This window comes from Ursus maritimus, unplaced genomic scaffold (genome assembly GCF_017311325.1).
Source record: "Ursus maritimus isolate PB19 unplaced genomic scaffold, ASM1731132v1 scaffold_20, whole genome shotgun sequence".
NCBI lineage: Eukaryota > Metazoa > Chordata > Mammalia > Carnivora > Ursidae > Ursus > Ursus maritimus.
Genome location: NW_024424453.1, coordinates 6,968,247 through 6,986,440, shown reverse-complemented (window position 1 = coordinate 6,986,440; position 18,194 = coordinate 6,968,247). Strand labels below are relative to the sequence as shown.

Below are 18,194 nucleotides of genomic sequence, written 5' to 3'. Positions count from 1 at the left end.
AGAGGAAGTTTATTGCTATCCAGGCCCACCTCAAGGAGCTATAAAAATCTCAAATAAACAACCTAACCTTACATCTAAAGGAGCAAGAAAAAGAACAAACAAAACCCAAAACCAGTAGAAGGAAGGAAATTATAAAGATTAGAGCAGAAATAAAGTAGAAACTGAAAAAAAACACAGTAGAACAGATCAATGAAACTAGAGCCGGTTCTTTGAAAAGATAAACAAAATTGATAAATATTTAGTCAGATTCATTAAGAGAGAGAGAGTGATTGACTGAGAGACAGAGGACTCAACAAAATAAGAACTGAAAGAGGAGGTATAACTGACACCACAGAAATACAAAGGATTATAAGAATATTATGAAAGATTATATGCCAACAAATTGGACAACCTAAAAGAGAGAAATTTGTAGAAACATAGAACCTCCTAGAACTGAATCAGGAAGAAATAGCAAATCTGAACAGATTGACCACCCGCAATGAAATCCAATCGGTGATCACGAAACTCTCAACAAACAAAAGTTCAGGACCAGAAGGCTTCACAGGTGAATTCTACCAAACATTTAGAAAAGTTTATACCTATTCTTCTCCAACTATCCCCCCACCAAAAAAAAAAAGAGGAAAGAAAGCTTACAAATTCATTTTATGAGCATTACCTTGATACCAAAACCAGATAAAGACACTACAAAGAAAGAGAACTACAATAATACCTTTGAAAAAGCATTCCTCATGATCAAGTGTGATTTATTCCTGGGATGCAAGGGTGGTTCGATATTTGCAAGTCAATCAAACTGATTCATTATATCAATAAGAGAAAGGACAAAAACTGTATGATCATTTCAACAGGTACAGAAAAAGCATCTGACAAAGCACAACATCCATTCATGATTAAAAACAAAACAAAACACCTCAACAAAGTAGGCTTACAGGGAATATACTGTAACATAATAAAGGCCATAAATGAAAAACTCACAGTTAATATCATACACAATGGTGAAAACCTGGGAGCTTTCCTCCTATGGTCAGGAACAAGACAGATGTCCACTATAACCACTTTCTTCAACATAGTACTGGAAGCCCTAGCTGCGGCAATCAGACAAGAGATAAAAGGTACCCAAATTGGTAAGGAAGAAGTACAACTTTCACTATAGGAAACCTTAAAGACCACCAAAAAAACTACCAGAACTGATAAATTAATTCCATAAGGTCACAGGATACAGAAATCTGTTGCATTTCTATACACTAATAATGAGGTAGCGGAAAGAGACAATAAGAAAACGATCCCATCTATAATTGCACCAAAAAGTATAAAATACCTAAGAATAAAGCTAATCAAGGAAGGTAGATGTCCTATTCTCTGAAAACTATAAAGAATAAGAGAATGAAATTGAGGATGACAAATACAAAAGTAAAGATATTCCATGTTCATAGATTGGAAAAAACAATATTGTTAAAATGTCTATACTACCCCCAGCGATCTACACACTTAATGCAATCCCTCACAAAATACCAACAGCATTTTTCACAGAACTAGAACAAACAATCCTAAAATCTGTATGGAACAACAACAACAAAAAAGACCTTGGATAGCCAAAGCAATCTTGGGGAAAAAAAAAAAAAAAAAAGAAACAAAAAACTGGAGGTATCACACTCCCAATTTCAAGATACACTACAAAGCTGTAGTAATCAAAACAGTATGGTATTGACACAAAAACAGACACATAGATCAATGGAACAGAATAGAGAGCCCAGAAATAAACCCATGATTATATAGTCAATCTTTTACAAAGGAGGCAAGAATATACAATGGGAAAAAAGCAATTTCTTCAACAAATGGTGTTGGGAGAACTGGACAGATATATATACAGAAGAAACTGGGCCGCTTTCTCACACTATACACAAAAGTAGACTAAAAATGGATTAAAGACCTAAATGTGAGACCTGAAGCTATAAAAATGCTAGAAGAGAACACAGACAGTAATTTCCCTGATGTTGGTCACAGCAACATATTTACGGGTATGTCTTCTGAGGCAAGGGAAACAAAAGCAACAATAAATTATTGGGACTACTTCAAAATAAAAAACTTCTGCACAGTAAGGGAATCAATAAAACTAAAAGATAACCTAATGAATGGGAGAAGATATTTGCAAATGACATATCTGATAAAGGGTCAGTATCAAAATACATAAAGGATTTTTACAACTCAACACACACAAAAAAAACAAATAATCCAATTAAAAATGGGCAGGAAACATGAATAGACATTTCTCCAAAAAAGACACCCAGATGGCCAATAGACACATGAAAAGATGTTCAACATTGGTAATTATCAGGGAAATGCTAATCAAAACCACAAAGAGATACCACCTAACACCTCTCAGAATGGCTAAAATCAAAACACCAAGAAACAAGTGTTGGCAAGCATGTAGAGAAAAGGAACCCTTGCGCACTACTGGTGGGAATGCAAACAGTATGGAGGTTCCTCAAAACGTTAAAAATAAAATTACCATATGATCTAGTAATTCCACTACTGGGGATTTACTCAAGGAATACAAAAAACACTAATTCAAAAAGATATATGCACCACTATGTATCTTGAAGCATTATTTACAGTAGCCAAATTATAGAAGCAGCCAAGTGTCCATCGATAGATGAATGGTCTATATACACAGTGGAATATTGTTCAGCCATAAAAAGGAAGGAGATCTCGCCATTTGTAACAACATGGACAGACCTAGAGGGTAGAATGCTAAGTGAAATAAGTCAATCAGAGAAAGACAAATACCATATGATTTCACTTATTTGTAGAATTTAAGAAACAAAAAAAGGAGCAAAAAATAAAAGAGATGGACCAAAAACAGGACTCTTAACTCTGGAGAACAAAGTGATGGTTACCAGAGGGGAGGTGGGTGGGGAGATGAATGAAATAGGTGATGGAGATTAAGAGTACACTTACCATGATAAGCACTAAGTAATGTATAGAATTGTTGAATCACTACATTTAACACCCGAAACTCATGTAACACGGTTAACTATACTAAAATTATAATTTAAAAAATACAAAGAGCTTTCAGAGTAAGCTAACTACAAAGAATACCTGTGTAAACAAATATCTGAGATAAATTCAACTGGTATCTCTTGAATAACCTTTCCCGAAAGAAATGATTTATTTTGGGGGTTAATAAAGATAAGTTCGGTGTTATTAAATGGCATAAGGGAAATAACAAAAAGATTGTACAAGGGAATGTCACACATTCTTTAAAAAGTTTTGTTAAGTTTTATGAATCAATTTACTATTGCCAATAGTATAACAGACCATCCTTTTTTTTTTTAAGGTTTTATTTGTTTATTTGTCAAAGAGAGAGGGGGAGAGAGCACAAGCAGGGGGGAGCAGCAGGCAGAGGGAGAAGCAGGCACCCTGCTGCGCAAGGAGCCCAATGTGGGACTTGATTCCAGGACCCTGGGATCATGACCTGAGCCGAAGGCAGACGCTAAACTGACTGAGCCACCCAGGTGTCCCCAGACCATCCTTTCTGATGAAAAAAAAAAAAAAAGAATAGGAAATTCATATGGAAATCTGTTGCATTTCTATACACTTATAATGAAGTAGCAGAAAGAGAAATTAAAAAAACGATACCATTGACAATTGTACCAAAAAGAATAAAATACCTAGGAATATATTTAACAAAGGATGTGAAAGACCTATACACTGAAATCTATAAGACACTGATGAAAGAAATTAAAGGCAACACAAATGGAAAGGTATGCCATGCTTATGAATTGGAAGAATATTATTAAAATGTCCATACTGCCCAAAGCAATCTATAGATTTAACGTAAGCTCTATCAAAATACCAACAGCATTTTTCTCAGAACTAGAATAATCCTAAATTTGTATGAAACCACAAAAGAACTCAAATAGCCAAAGCAATCTTGACAAAGAAAAACAAAACTGGAAGTATCATAATTTCAGATCTCAAGATATACTACAAAGCTACAGTAATCAAAACAGGATGGTCCTCGCACAGAAACAGAGACAGAGAGATCAATGGAACAAAGTAGCCCAGAAATAAGCCCACACCTATATGGTCAATTAATCTATGACAAAGGAGGCAAGAATATACAATGGGGAAAAGGCAGTTTCTTCAACAAATGGTGTTGGGAAAACTGGACAGCTACATACAAGGAAGAAACTGGGCCGCTTTCTTATATCACACACAAAAATAAACTCAAAATAGATTGAAGACCTCAATGTGAGACCTGAAACCTTAAAACTCCTAAAAAAACAAAAAACAAAAAACTATAGGCAGTATGTTTGCACACTGCTTTTACCAACATATTTATGGATATGTCTCTTGAGGCAAGGGAAACAAAAGCAAAAACAAACTATTAGGACCACACCAGTATGAAAGGTTCTACACAGCAAAGGAAAATCACCAAGACAAAAAATCAACCTATGAATGGGAGAAGATATTTAAAAATAATTTCTCAGATAAGGGGTTAATATCCAAAATATATAAAGGACTCATTCAACTCAACACACACACACACACACACACACACACACACACACACACACACACACCAAACAATCTGATTAAAATAGGCAGAGGGCCTGAATAGACATTTCTTCAAAGAAGTCATCCAGATGGCCAACAGACACATGAAAAGATGCTCAACATCGCTCATCATCAGGAAAATGCACATCAAAACCACAGTGAGATACCATCTCTCACCTGTCAGAATGGCTAAAATCAAAAAGACAGGAAATAACACGTGCTGGCAAGGATGTGGAGAAAAGGGAACCCTCACACACTGCTGGTAGGAATGTCAACTGACGCAACCACTGTGGAAAACAGCATGGAGGTTCTTCAAAAAATTTAAAATAGAAATACCACACAATTGAGTAATTCCACGACTTGGCATTTACCCAAAGAAAATGAAAACACTAAGTGGAAAAGATACATACATCTTTTGTTCACTGCAACATCATTTATAACTAACCAAGCTATGGAAGCCATCTAAGTGTCCATCAGTAGATGAATGGATAGGGTGATGTGGTATGCAGTGGAATGGAATATGACTCAACTGCAAAATGAAGATCTTGCCATTTGCAACAACGTGGAGGAAACTCGAGGCTGCTACAGTAATAATGAAATAAGCCAGGCAGAGAAAGACACATATGAGCTCACTTACATGTGGAATATAAAGAGCAAAACAAACAAAACAGACTCATAAGTCCAGATAACTGATGGTTATCAGAGGTGGGGACGAGGGGAAATGAGTGAATTAGGTGAAGGGAATTAAGAGACACAAACTTCCAGTTATAAAATACACACACCATGGAGATGAAAAGTACAGCACGTGGCATAGAGTCAATAATACTGTAATCACGCCGCGCAGTGACAGATGGTAACTGTTTTCTGGTGAGCACCGGCTAACGTACAGAAGTGTCCAATCCTTATGTTGTGCGTCTGAAACTACTGTAGCATTCACTATCAACTATACTTAAAGAATAAACATTTTTTAAGGGCTTGATAACGGGCAAATCTTGGTACTCAGAAGATATTCACTAATGGTCCACCCACAGGTGAATCCACTATTTCACCCATCCGTGAAGAAAGTGGATTTTAGAAATTTGTACTTAAGGTGAGCTCGTCTTGCCTCTCTCAGAGCAGTTGACTTTGTTTCCTGTGGAAATGCCCCTCTCTCTCTACATCATACTTTCCTGAGAAGAACGCCTACGTGGGCTACATCCACCTCTCCGCCTACTCCACCCACACCCAGAAAGCTCAGCGTAAGTGGTCCTCCTCTACGTCCATGAGCGCAGCTCCTTCCAGGAGCCCGTAGGGCTGCACAATGCCAAGTCCATGCACCCCCCACGCACACACTTCCAACACCTCTGCTCTTATCCTTGCTCCCACACGATGACTTGGTCTCATTCTTCACCGAGAACACAGAAGCAGCGAGAACTTCCATGCCTCCCACCAGGATATCTAGCCTGCCGTCAGCGTCCGTGACACTGCGCCTCGGCCTTCCCTCCAGGCGAACTCTGCCCGTTCCTGTCTAAGAGCATCTCCTGGACGGATCCTATCCTCTTGCCTGTTCAAAGATATGAACACCAACATTTCTTCTTTCGCTTTCCTACAAGTCCTCCTTTGCTCCTCTCTATTGGATTTTTCTCATCAACATATAAATACGCTGTTAAACCTTCCAACCTAAAACTGCAACAGAAAACAAACTCTCTTTCAACCCTGTGCTCACCCATCCTGCAGCTACGGCCCCTTGCTTTCTTGTACTCCCCTTTATAGCTCAATTCCTCGAAAGAGAGGAGTGTCCACTTCCCTTCTCCCAGTCTTTCCCAACATACTTCACTCAAGTTTTCACACACACTGCGCCAGTGAGATAGCTCTTGACAAGCTCTCCAATGACTTCCGACCACCTGAGTCTAACGGTCCATCTCAGGCCTCGTCGTATGTGATTCTCCGGCAGCACCGGACACAGTCAAGCTTCATCCTTGAAACACCTTCTCTCATATCCTAAACCTCTGAAGTTACAAGTGTCGCAGGACTCCACACAGAACTTCTTTTCTCTATCTACACATTCTCTGTGACGGCGTCCACTCTTGTGGCTTTAAATACCATCTATATGGTAATTTAGAATTCAGTCTGCCCCGAATCAAGCTTCTTTCTTCCCAAATCTGTTCCCCCTTCAGTCTTCCCCAGTCGGTAAATGAAAACTCTAACCTTCCAGTTACTCAGGCCAAAATCCTCAGACTCATCCCTGACTTTTCTCGCTCTTGGATAGATGTACAGTCAACCCACCAACAAACTGTGTTGGTCTAACTTCAAACTGTATGAAGAATGCAAACACTTCTCACCACCTCCACTGTGACCACTGGTCCCAGTCACCCCCAGGCCTTACCTAGATTATTGCCAACACTTCGCTGGTCTCCCTGCTTCCACGTAGTCTCTCTCTGGTCTGTTCTCAACACAGCAGCCAGAATGATGGTGGTGTAAGTCAGATCATGTCACTCCTGTGCTAAAAACCCTCTAAAGAGTACAAGACAAGGTTCTTCTACTGGCCTGTGAGGTCTTACAGGAACTGGGCCTCTCCATTTGATTTCATCTCCTGGCACACTCCCCTTGCTGACTCTGTTCCAAGCACAGTAGCCCCACTGCTATTTCTCCAACCCATCAGCCACGTTGCTGCCCTCAGTTCCTTCTGCCTAAAATCCTCTTCCCTTATGGAGGCATGGTCCACTCATTTCCCCTAGGCCTGATCCACTGTCACCCCTGCTCAAATTAGAGGGGCCTTACTTGAGACAATATAAGTAGCAAGTCTACCAACCCCTTGCATTCCCTTCTCCCTGGTTTTTTCCATAGCGCTTACTACCACCATTTGATATAGATTGTCTGTTTATTAGCTCACTGTCTTTATCTTCTCTCACTAGAATTAATTTCAGTGAAGGCAGCTACACTGTGTTTTTTGTTCACTGCTAAATCCACACTCTCTAAAACTACACCTGGTCCATTGCAGGCATGGACATATTTACTGAATGAATGAAATGCAAGTAAAACTGTTTCCATAAAACTAGAGATTCACATTAATTTAGTCTTAGAACACTGCACTGGTTGTATCTCTTACAACATATATTAATTTTCAGGATTGTTTTCTTACCCATTGGTTAACACTGCTGATCTGTGCCATGTAGTAGTGTAAAAACTGGGTTGTCTTTTCCCACATCACGTAAGAGCTGCCAAGAAAAGCCAAGTCCCAAATGGGTCTCAGAGAGGGATCAATATGTCCGTGACTATCTGAGAGGGAGAAAAAAAAAAAAAAGCACATTTTCGTTATGGCATTTTGGAGACACAACTTCGTATGTTTCAGGAATGAAACAGCAGCTTACACTCAGCCACATCAGCCCTCTCTTAGAGCAAGACCTTGTGCCGGACACAGGATTTGTTCTTTTCTGTTTCCACATCATATGGAGATTTATGTGCTTCAACGTATCCTTCTGAGTAAAGCCACTACAAAAAAATTAAGGGCTATTTGCTATACCATATTAATGCAAAGTAACAACCATGATGATACTCAAAGTTAACCTAAAGTCTAGTTAGTTGAGAAGCATTTTAAAATTAGACTGGGTGGCTCAATTGGTTAAGCAACTGCCATTCGGCTCAGGCCACGATCCCAGGATCCTGGAATCGAGCCCTGCGTCGGGCTCCCTGCTCAGCGGGGAGTCTGCTTGTCCTTCTCCCTCTGCCTCTTTGCCCACTCATGCTCTCTCTCACTCTCTTTCAAGTAAATAAAATCTTTAAAATAAGACTGAAAAGTCTATAAATTATCTTCACATTACCTTCTGGTCTGGGTCTACGGTCAATGCAATGGTCTTTGCCAATTGCTAAATGTCTTTGTCCTTCTCTGATCGTTGGCTTTAAAGCTAATCAATGAATTGGCAGTATCTCTGTCACTGATTCTGAACACATGAAGAAATCAAGTGGGTTCTTTCGGTGGTACTGTTTTTGGAACGGCAATCATTTTATTTCAGCATACATTTATACAAACCTACTTCATATCAGACACTGCAAGAGGTGGGGATACTAGGATTAATAAATTACCTTTTGTGGCTTTTAGGAACTCAAGTTTTAGCACGGAATTTATGAGATAACTGTTCATGGACCATCATTTTATGCAATTTGGAGGAAATATGCTTAAATAAAGGCCCAACAATAGCATAATATGTGAGGAATAGGAACAAACTTATTAGGAAACGAATCTTTCTTGGGAAAGTAATCTTTAGCATAAGTTCTTCTTTGTACTGGTGGAACTTGACTTGGCTGGCTTGTAATGACAGTCAATGCAAGGAGCATTCATGGATTGCTTGGGTGCCATGAGAGACCCGAGGATGGGTCCCTACCGTCCACTTGTGGACACTGCGGAGACACAGCTGATACGTTGCTCAAGAGAAGGGGCATCGAAATGCTGACAGAACACAGGGAAGGGAGAGGTTGCCTTGGGCTGGAGAGATCTGGACAAGGCTTCACAGAGAAGAGGTATGAGCTGAGCCTCGGACTCCCGTGGTGTGTGGGGGGGTGGGAGTGAGAGAGAGTGAAAGCCTCCTTCATCCGCGGGATTCATCTTACAGGGCCACTGCGAGCTCCACAACGCCCCTGCTCGTAGGCAAGTTAGTCACACTAAGCGCCGGGAGTAACGGGGACAGCTGAGCGGATAAACGCCGGCAGCACGGCTCGGGAATCACTCAGGTGATTCTCATCACGCAGGACTTAGGCTGGTTGTTCCCAGCTCTTCAGTTTTTTCCTCTGTAGTGTACTTGGGCTCATCCAGAGGAAGTTTGTAAATTCATCAGAAAAGTGAAAATTGTACTCATCATAAAAACCAAACGACCACGAGGGGAAAAGTAGTGTGGAGCAAGGATATCCTGAAATGGATTAGAGGGTCTCACCTATCAATTGTAGAGAACGCCGCCCTACAGAAGCCCAGCGCCGCGGACCGACCGCGGACTGAACAGAGGCTGCTGAGATCTGAACTGGCCAGTCTGAGGAAGCTCTCTGCTCTGATTCACTTTTGTCTAAAACCAAACCTTTCCAGTTTTAATAATTTTGTATACACAGATAAGCTATAAATAGTACCATTATGTGCCTCCACTGAACTTAAAGTGACAGTGGAACCTGTAAATTGTTAATAGAAAGGTACCCTCTATTAAAGAAGTTTTTGGAACTTCATGCCACACTCAGTTTGTTACAGAATGATCCTTGTGGGCGTGCAGGACGTATTAAATGAACATAATGCAGTTTACCTGCACAAAAAAAGTGTCCAAAATCTAGTCATCCCATAGCAAATATTCAAAGAAAAGGTCTTATACCATTTCTAAAATGTGTGTTTTAAGGAGGATATATAAAATTTTACTTCCCCAGCTAATTCTAAAGGGGGAAAAATCCCTAAATAACTGTAGATTTTAAGCATCAGTCATTAGCCCATCTATTGCAGACAGCACTAAATATAAGCAAATTCTACTACAACCTAAGATTTTGAATTGTCCCTCATAATTCTTTGGGACAGGATTTAAGTTGAGTTGTCAGAGAATTACTACGAGAAACATCCAGGCTTCTGAATTGTAGAAAGGCGAGGAGTATTCTGCCTACAGGTTTTTAAGAACACTTAGTCTCGACAAATGGAGGGGGCACAGATGCTCTCGGGAGTGGAGACCACAGGTCCGGCCATGCAGACCTGGGTCCCTTTCAGCCGCTGGGCAAATGAGGGAGCCGGGAAAGAGGAGTGCTGATGTCAAGCTTAATACCCGAGCACAAGTCCAGAGATGACTTCTGTGGTTTTGAAAATTGGATTTGCCAGTAAGTGCTGAGTCTCCAGCACTGCCCACGCACGCACTCAGTAACACTGAGCGTCAGGACGAACGGGCTCTGCTTCCCTTCAGCCGAGCCACTTCGGAGGGCAAGGCTCATTTCTTATTAAAGACGCCAGCGCTGCCCATTAGCTCTTGACCTAAATGAGACAAACTTGATTCCGCGGCAGCCTCCCAGCAAGGCCCCGAGACGGCTGGCTCGCCCAGCCCCGCGCGGACGTCGGCAGTGCGCACCGGCAGTCTTGCGATGGTGTCTCATCACCTGTTTCCAAGGCCAACACCACAAATCTTTAGAAATGTCACCGCAGACTCTGGGCTCAGCCCTGAAAACTGCAGCCCGACGTGCACGTCCTGTGGCGACTCCACCTCTTCTCTGAAGGTTGAGCTCTTGCCCTGACCCCTGTCTGGGATGGGCAGTGGGGAGCTTACAAGGGCACAGAGAGGGGCGCCTGGGTGGCGCAGTCGTTAAGCGTCTGCCTTCTGCTCAGGGCGTGATCCCGGCGTTCTGGGATCGAGCCCCACATCAGGCTCCTCCGCTAGGAGCCTGCTTCTTCCTCTCCCACTTCCCCTGCTTGTGTTCCCTCTCTCGCTGGCCGTCTCTCTCTGTCAAATACATAAATAAAATCTTTACAAGGGCATAGAGAGCTCCTGATGGAGCCGCCATATTGTCCTGGAGATGACAGGAAAATGGCTCTTCTGAGTTTTGTTTAAATAACAGGGTGTACCACATTCAACAGATGAATTAAAGTGCCACTTTGGGGATAAAAATGTAAATGATCATTCTACTTCAGATTTAGTAAGGACATGCATTCCCTAACACAGAGATTCCAGACACTCGTTCATACCAGGTATGCTGACCACATCCAAGGGGGTTTTAAGTTGCTTCATGTGCTTGTAAAGCAGGTAATCCTCTTGTTGTCTTTTGTTCTTCTCAATGAGCCGTGTACAAGTTACATTAATGGCCGGTCTGGGTTTCTGATTCCTGAAAAACACTCGAGCAGAACATTTCCCCAAATGTTCCTCACCGTCCTGAAATAAAGATTTTGGCATTAAACAGAATGGCTACTTATCACTGCCCACCCACGCCAACACACAGCTACACACAGGATTGAGAAGTTCCTCGTATGTGGCGGCACGCACTGGCATCCATATGGAGGCCGTGGTCTTGGCTTTGTGGAAAGTGATTTTTGTGCTCACACCTGAACACAACAGTCCTTCACTATTTGCTGCCATTTAAACTCCTGCTTTCTGATGATGCCTTATACAATAATGGTGGGCCTACTGGAAAGAAAGATTGTTGATGTCTGTTGAGTACTGCTTGGTTCAAACCTCAAGGACAGTGGGTACTTTATTCTCTACTGTGGACGAACATAGTGCTTAGCTGGACCTCAAGCTTGCTACCTTGAACCAAAAGATGAAGCTTGTTCCCATTAACAAAAGTGCATCGTCATACTGCCCTATGAATTCAGGTCTCTTATACCCACTTTACAGATTAAATACTGAAGTCTAAAGAGGAACTTACTCCAAGGTCTCACAGCTAGTAAATGCAAAGCCAGGAATTGAGCTCACATCTGTCTGATGCCAAAACCCCGGCTCTATACTAACCCCTCTCGCTAGTCCAAGATCTGATCTGGAAGGAATAGAGGCAGATGTCACCCAAATAGGACCAATTCAAGGGATGTCTGTTTGTATCCATGTTTAAATGCAGACATACGGAGCATCGTGGGATCACCCTCACTTATCTCCCAACCCAGAGACACCTGGAGGTGGACAGCTGGATGCCTCAAGTAAACATTAAACGTATGACTCGACCAGAGGACAGTGCTTCTGTATCCTCACAGGGCACAGATTCCTTACCCCAACAACAACAAAAAGCCAGAATCTATTCCCAGAAAAATGCATGTATGCTCAGACCATCATCACTGAGCCTAGAATTTGAGGAAGTTCATGGGCCACTAGTCACGGCCCCACCCAAACCCATCCATGGGCCTCTAGTTAAGAACTCCTGTTACAAAGTGGTTGGTTGAGCAGCTCAGCTCTTTGCACTTGTACAGTCATTGAAACTGCATGACAACAACCAAAAAGAAACTTTGAACAAAAAAAGCCCACAAGGAAACAAATTTTAATGAAAATTGGATCTGTTTAATAAGTCCATTTCTCGCACTAACTCAAAGAACTGAAGCATGCTTTCCAACGGGAGACTCTTAGTCCTGTGAGTGCTACTTGGAATGAGAGGGAATTTCAGCAGTGCATTAAAATCCTAATTATCGGTGGCAGCCTAGAAGAAAGGTGAAGGGAGCATCCCGGAAGAGGCTTATCAAAGGCAGAAGAGAGAGCTGGCACAAAATCTCCTTTGGTGTCTGTTTCCAGAAAAGAGAAAAGGAACCGGGTATTGTCCCCTTTGGTTTTCCTTCCTTTTTGCCCCACCCCCACCCGGAAACAGCTCCACAGAATCAAAGCAAAGCACTCTCCTCATCCTCTGAAATGGAACATTTCAATTAGCTAACTGTGCTCTTCACAGAAACATTGTTGGTCAGAATAGTCTAGTAATTATTTTCCCTTTAGCTTTAATTTAACATTTTCAGTTTGTAACACTAGAAATCAAAGGGGTCTTCCTTATGCTTTAAGAAAATGTTTAGTTCAGGGCGCCTGGGTGGCTCAGTCGTTAAGCGTCTGCCTTCAGCTCAGGGCGTCATCCCGGCGGCGTTCCGGGATCGAGCCCCACATCAGTCTCCTCCGCTGGAAGCCTGCTTCTCCCTCTCCCACTCCCCCTGCTTGTGTTCCCTCTCTCGCTGTCTCTCTCTGTGTCAAATAAATAAATAAATAAAATCTTTAAAAAAAAAAAAGAAAGAAAATGTTTAGTTCTTGGGTGAAGTAGCAAAGTAAGAATACATTGTCATCTTGTTAGAACTTGTTTCTGTATAATGGTAAGCATTCTTCCAGAAGCCTCCCTCTGGGCTGGGGGGCGGGGGTCATGCCTTCCCCTCAGAAGCTCTGCCCCCCCCCCCACACTTAATGCAATGCTGCTTGCTTTGACTCAGCACCACACAGAGAGCATCTGGGCTGGTCTCTCCAGCCATGTTCCAGTTGCTGACTCCCAGCCTAGCCCACGGCAGGTCATCTGGCTCTAATTTGTGTATGAGTCTTCTGTTTACTCTCTCCCTAAGAACGGGTAAAGGAAACTTGGCAAACCATGGCCTGGCTTGGTCGGGACTGCAGAGACATTCATCATGCCTGTGGCACACTGGTACCGCTCTGTGTTTTACAGAATACTTCTGTGTGGACGCTCCCGGGATCGGCCTCGTGCGAGGCCAGCCTCTAACGGGAAGTGTCAACAGCTGACAGCAAGAGGAACAGGTTGACATTTTCCCAAATGAGTCATTCTGAGCATTCAGAGGTGCTAGAAGCGGAACCGAAGGGACTGTGAAATTCCCTCCCAGGGGCAAAGCAAGGAGGGGACAGTGGCTCTGGGGACTGTTTTAAATGCAATAAGGCCATGAAGTTGAAGGAGTTCAGTCTGTTAGCTCTGTTCTTCAATTCTTGAGATCAGAAAAGAAAGCATAAAAAAACCAAACCAGGAGCTAACCTCCAGGTCGCTATATATTCAGATTTTCACCTTTTTTTTTTTTTTTAATAAATCCACATGAGTAGCTAATCGGATACTTCACCAATTATGGCAGCTTACCTCTGGGTTATAGTGATCTGTGGTAAACACCAGGTCAACCTGACATTCCTTCTTTGGATTAACCTGAAACATAGAAATGGAATCTTAGCCTCGTAGAAGCTCTGTTAACACCTTCCTATCCAAGAATCACTCTCTTGGGATAGCATGGCATGCAAATGGTACCGTAGCATTTATACCGGAATAAAATCAGTCCTTTTTCACAAGGAGAAAAGAGCTCGAATTTCGGTCTGATCGTGATACACTGGTGCTAGTGTGACACCTACTCACGAAAGGGGGTTGCGAGGGGGAAATGGTTGTGTTGAGGGGCCAGTTGGCTTTGTGAGAGCGACGTGTGCAGGCCAGGCTGGGAGGGAGCGCCTCTCCCCGCCCCGGGTGCCCGGACATCTGGGAGGGTGCCGGCCAGGGAGAGCCCTCATGCCGCTCACGGTCAACAGGGAAGATGGCGGCAACGCTGCACCCCATTATAGATAATGGGTTTTTCAGATGGTGGTAAATGAAGGAGGGGGGGTGGGCAGAAGTGGCTACCTTCACTAAGGCAGCCCAGGAGGACGCCCTGGGGAGGACGCTTCAGCTCCAACACACAGTAGGGAAGCAGCCACCCCCAGAGTCTGTGGGCAGAGGGGACCTGCCACTGGGGCCGGGGGTCTGGGACAGGATGGAGCACCGACACTGAAGATCCTCAAATGTACAGGCTCTCCCTCCCTGGCAGCTTTCACCGGCGCATGTATTTCTAAATTCTGGAAATGCACGTGTAGCCTATTAAACTTGTCAGCGACTCCAGCGCATAGTTTTAGACGCACAAAGCCGTATCTCTGAGGCAATTTCAACTGTTTAGAAGAACTCATGCTATTTGCCATCAAGTTGGACTCTGGAAACACTGATTTTCTTTAAATCTTAGCCCAGGAACACAATAACCAAACAGGATAGTTATTTTAAATAGGCCGAATATCCATTCCTATTTTAGATCCTTAAACAATTCTGGAAAGCTGGAGAATGGAGGGATAGGATTCTCTGGCAATTATTTATGTAAAGAATATTTAAACATGTGAATGTATAGATGTCACTGGGGGGGGGGGCAGGGGAGCACCCAGACCACAGCGCAGGGCAGTTTGCTTAGGACTCATTTTTAATATTGAGAAAGCTCTGGGGTAAGCTGAAACACAGATTTCAATTTACAGAATTCACACACACAAGTCTGACTTCTCCCTCAATCACTGTTGGCCACCTACCCTGGCAAGCATGGGGTGGGGGATGGGATACAGAGAACCGGAACATCCAGTCCAGCCTTACCAGAAACCCACTTGTACTGTGGCAACAGGCACTAGAGACACTAGAGACATAGCAGGCTCATCTGTGTGGCTGAAAGCTGCACGTGGGCAAGGGGATAAGTGCAGGAGGCTTTCTACCGCACGGGAGGCCTGAACTAGTTCTTTGAGGAACACGGACTGGCTGGGCAAGGGTGTGGGAATAGGGTATAGGGGCTGGCATTCCAGGGGAGGCAATGAAGCTAGAAAAAAGGCTGTGTGGGGTGACTGGTGCAAGGTTATGGAAGGCCTCTTTTTTTTTTTTTTTTTTTTTAAAATGAAGAGGACTTGGAACTTGATCCTGAACTCAGAGGGGAGGGAGTTCCCAGTAAACATAACTACAGTACTTACGGTGTTGTGAAGAATAAGATATGGCATAAAAGGGCTTAGACAGGGTCAGGGTCAAAGTTCAATGTATGTTCACAATTTTTATCATTAGTAAAATCTATAGACCTGAGGGAGAGAAAGAACTATGCTGGAAATTAGAGTCCCGCCCAAGTTCCAGGGTAGGGAAGAATGGCAACACGGAGTCAAGGTTGCTTTTGCTTTGGTTTACTCCTGCCTGAAGCTCCCAAATGAGTGGTTAACGGGTTTGAGATCTGCGTGGAAGTCACTGGATAAGACTTTCCACGGCCTCAGTCTCTGACACTCCTCCAGTTTGGGGTCTTTGCTTCCCGAGTTAAAGGAACACAAGGAACGGCGGCCTTGCTGCCTGTGACTCCCGCACCACGCGGGCACCCACCAAGAACTAGTACTCACAGAAGGCAGCCCCTGTGCTTGCCGGCAGGCTCTAAGCCTTGACCCGCTTGTTGCACCAGCCCTGAGGCCCTCTCACCTGCTGCAGGCAGGGCCTTTGTTGCATCCACTTCGAGGACCCCCTGAGAATAGGCCTCCTACACAGGAGTCAGGCACCCCCATTGGCTGGTGTTGGGGGTGGGCAGGATGGGTGGGGAGACCATTCATAAGAAGAGAAGGAGGAAGCAGAGTGGGTAGGTAGGTAGGTTCCTGATGCCCAGGAACAAGGGAGAGAAGTCCAAAAGGCAGCTGAATGTTGTAGGAGATTCAGTGGAGGTAGAGTGGTTGAAGCCACGGAATTGGATGCAACCCCCCAGGGAAGACCTACTGTGTACAGAGAGAAGAATCCAAGGACCACCAACCTTCATATCAATAATACATGGGGGGGGGGTGGTTCTTTGCCATCGACAAGGATTCACAAAAGTCTTCCTCATCCATGATACGACTGTGCATATTTTAAATAAACTACTTGAGATATATTTGAAAACACACAGAGGCAAATGCGGTCTCAGTACGCACTCTCTTCGTAGGGAAAGAAACAGAACTCGATGAACAAAGGCTGCGGGCTGAGTCAGAATGGCGCCTGGCCTTTTGAAGAGTTATTTTCCTTGCTGATTTGATTTCCTTATTTTAATCAGGCACTCTTAAAAGCATCCACATGTTGTCCAAAATAAGAGGTTTGTATTTTCGGTTGTACTGTATCAGTTATCAAGACGCGGAGCTTTTCTCTCCCACAAAGGCGGCTGCCTTCTGCCTCGTGAGTCACAGGCTCCGTGGGCGGCGGCGCGGTGCTCCTGCGAGAAGCCCGGGGAGCAGCAGCAGCCCGCGTCCGCTCCGGGCTCCGGGCTCCCCCGGCCGTTCGGGGTTGTGTTTCCCTCTGGCTGTGCGACCCCCACTGCAGGACTGGCTGCGCTCGGAGCCCGTGCAAGATGCTGGAACTCGGCAGGACAGTGGTAGCCTGCGCCCTCGGCACGGCTGGGGGGCGGGGGACAAGGACTTCAAAGAGATCCGCGTGGAACTGACGATCTGAGTGTAGACGACTTAAGAGCTATGAAAGGATAACTGGGGGACTGATCCAGCCTCAGGATCAGGGAAGTGACCTCTAAACGGAACCGTGAAGATTAAGAAGGAATGGACTTGGGGGGGGGCAGCGGTGCAGGCAAATCATTCCACGGGGAGGAACAGTGGGGAGGAAGGTCCCCGAGGAGCTGCCAGTGGGGCCAGAGGGCAGAGAGACGGGAGCCAGGATAAGGAGGGGCCGCCCGCAGGCTGTGGTGAGGATTTTATGGTAAGAGAAATAGGAAGCCATAGATAGGAGAGATTTTTAAAAGATCCCTCTGGCTGGAGCGTGGAGAGCTGCAGCCGCAGTGAGGAGGTGTCCAGAGTGAACGCAGGGCACAGAGACTGAAAGAGGCGAGCCGAGGGCCGTGGATGAACCAAGGCGGGAACAGGGGCAATGGAGAGAAGTATACGGTGGACAGATAGGAAGGCCACAGTGGAAGATAAACACTGAATGCAATTCAAGGGCAGAAATAACCACGAGAATGTAAGTTTTATATTAGGACATGACTACACCAACCATCATTTAAATGATGCTTGTATTTACAGAACAGATGCCCTAGCGGGTCTGTGCGGGGTACTGTTCGAGCACTCCACAGGTCCGAATTGTGCTAACAGAGCTCTGAAGGCCGGTTCGAACTCATGAGGAAGCGGAGAAATGCAAATTGAAGAAGCCATGAGGTATCACTGTACACCTACTAGACCGGCAATAAATTAGAAAGTGGCTAGGGCAACTGCGGGCCAGGTTTGGGGGCTTACTGGCTTACTGAGAGCAGTCTGGCTGCGTGGTCACATCAAGCTTACATGTGCCCTGCAAGCTAACAAACCCAGCCCTGGGTACCTATCCCAGAGAAGCTGCGATGCTGGTTCAGGCCACTCAAAAGAGGGTGCTCCTTGGGACACCACATGTGTAGTGGGAGCTGGAGGCAACCTGGTGTCCGTCCCTGGAGGGTGGGCAGGTAAAATGGG

The 18,194-nt window shown here is 44.3% G+C and overlaps 1 protein-coding gene across 1 annotated transcript in view; it reads right to left on the bottom strand.

Annotated features, from left to right (window-relative positions):
• Positions 1–18,194, bottom strand: part of RARRES1 (retinoic acid receptor responder 1) — a 50,666-nt gene that overhangs the window by 19,355 nt on the left and 13,117 nt on the right. The window contains exons 2-4 of the mRNA XM_040636634.1: positions 14,068–14,130; positions 11,228–11,411; positions 7,679–7,815 (exon numbers count right to left, since the gene is read on the bottom strand). Coding sequence (XP_040492568.1) covers positions 7,679–7,815; positions 11,228–11,411; positions 14,068–14,130 — 384 coding nt within the window. The remainder of the gene's footprint in view (positions 1–7,678; positions 7,816–11,227; positions 11,412–14,067; positions 14,131–18,194) is intronic.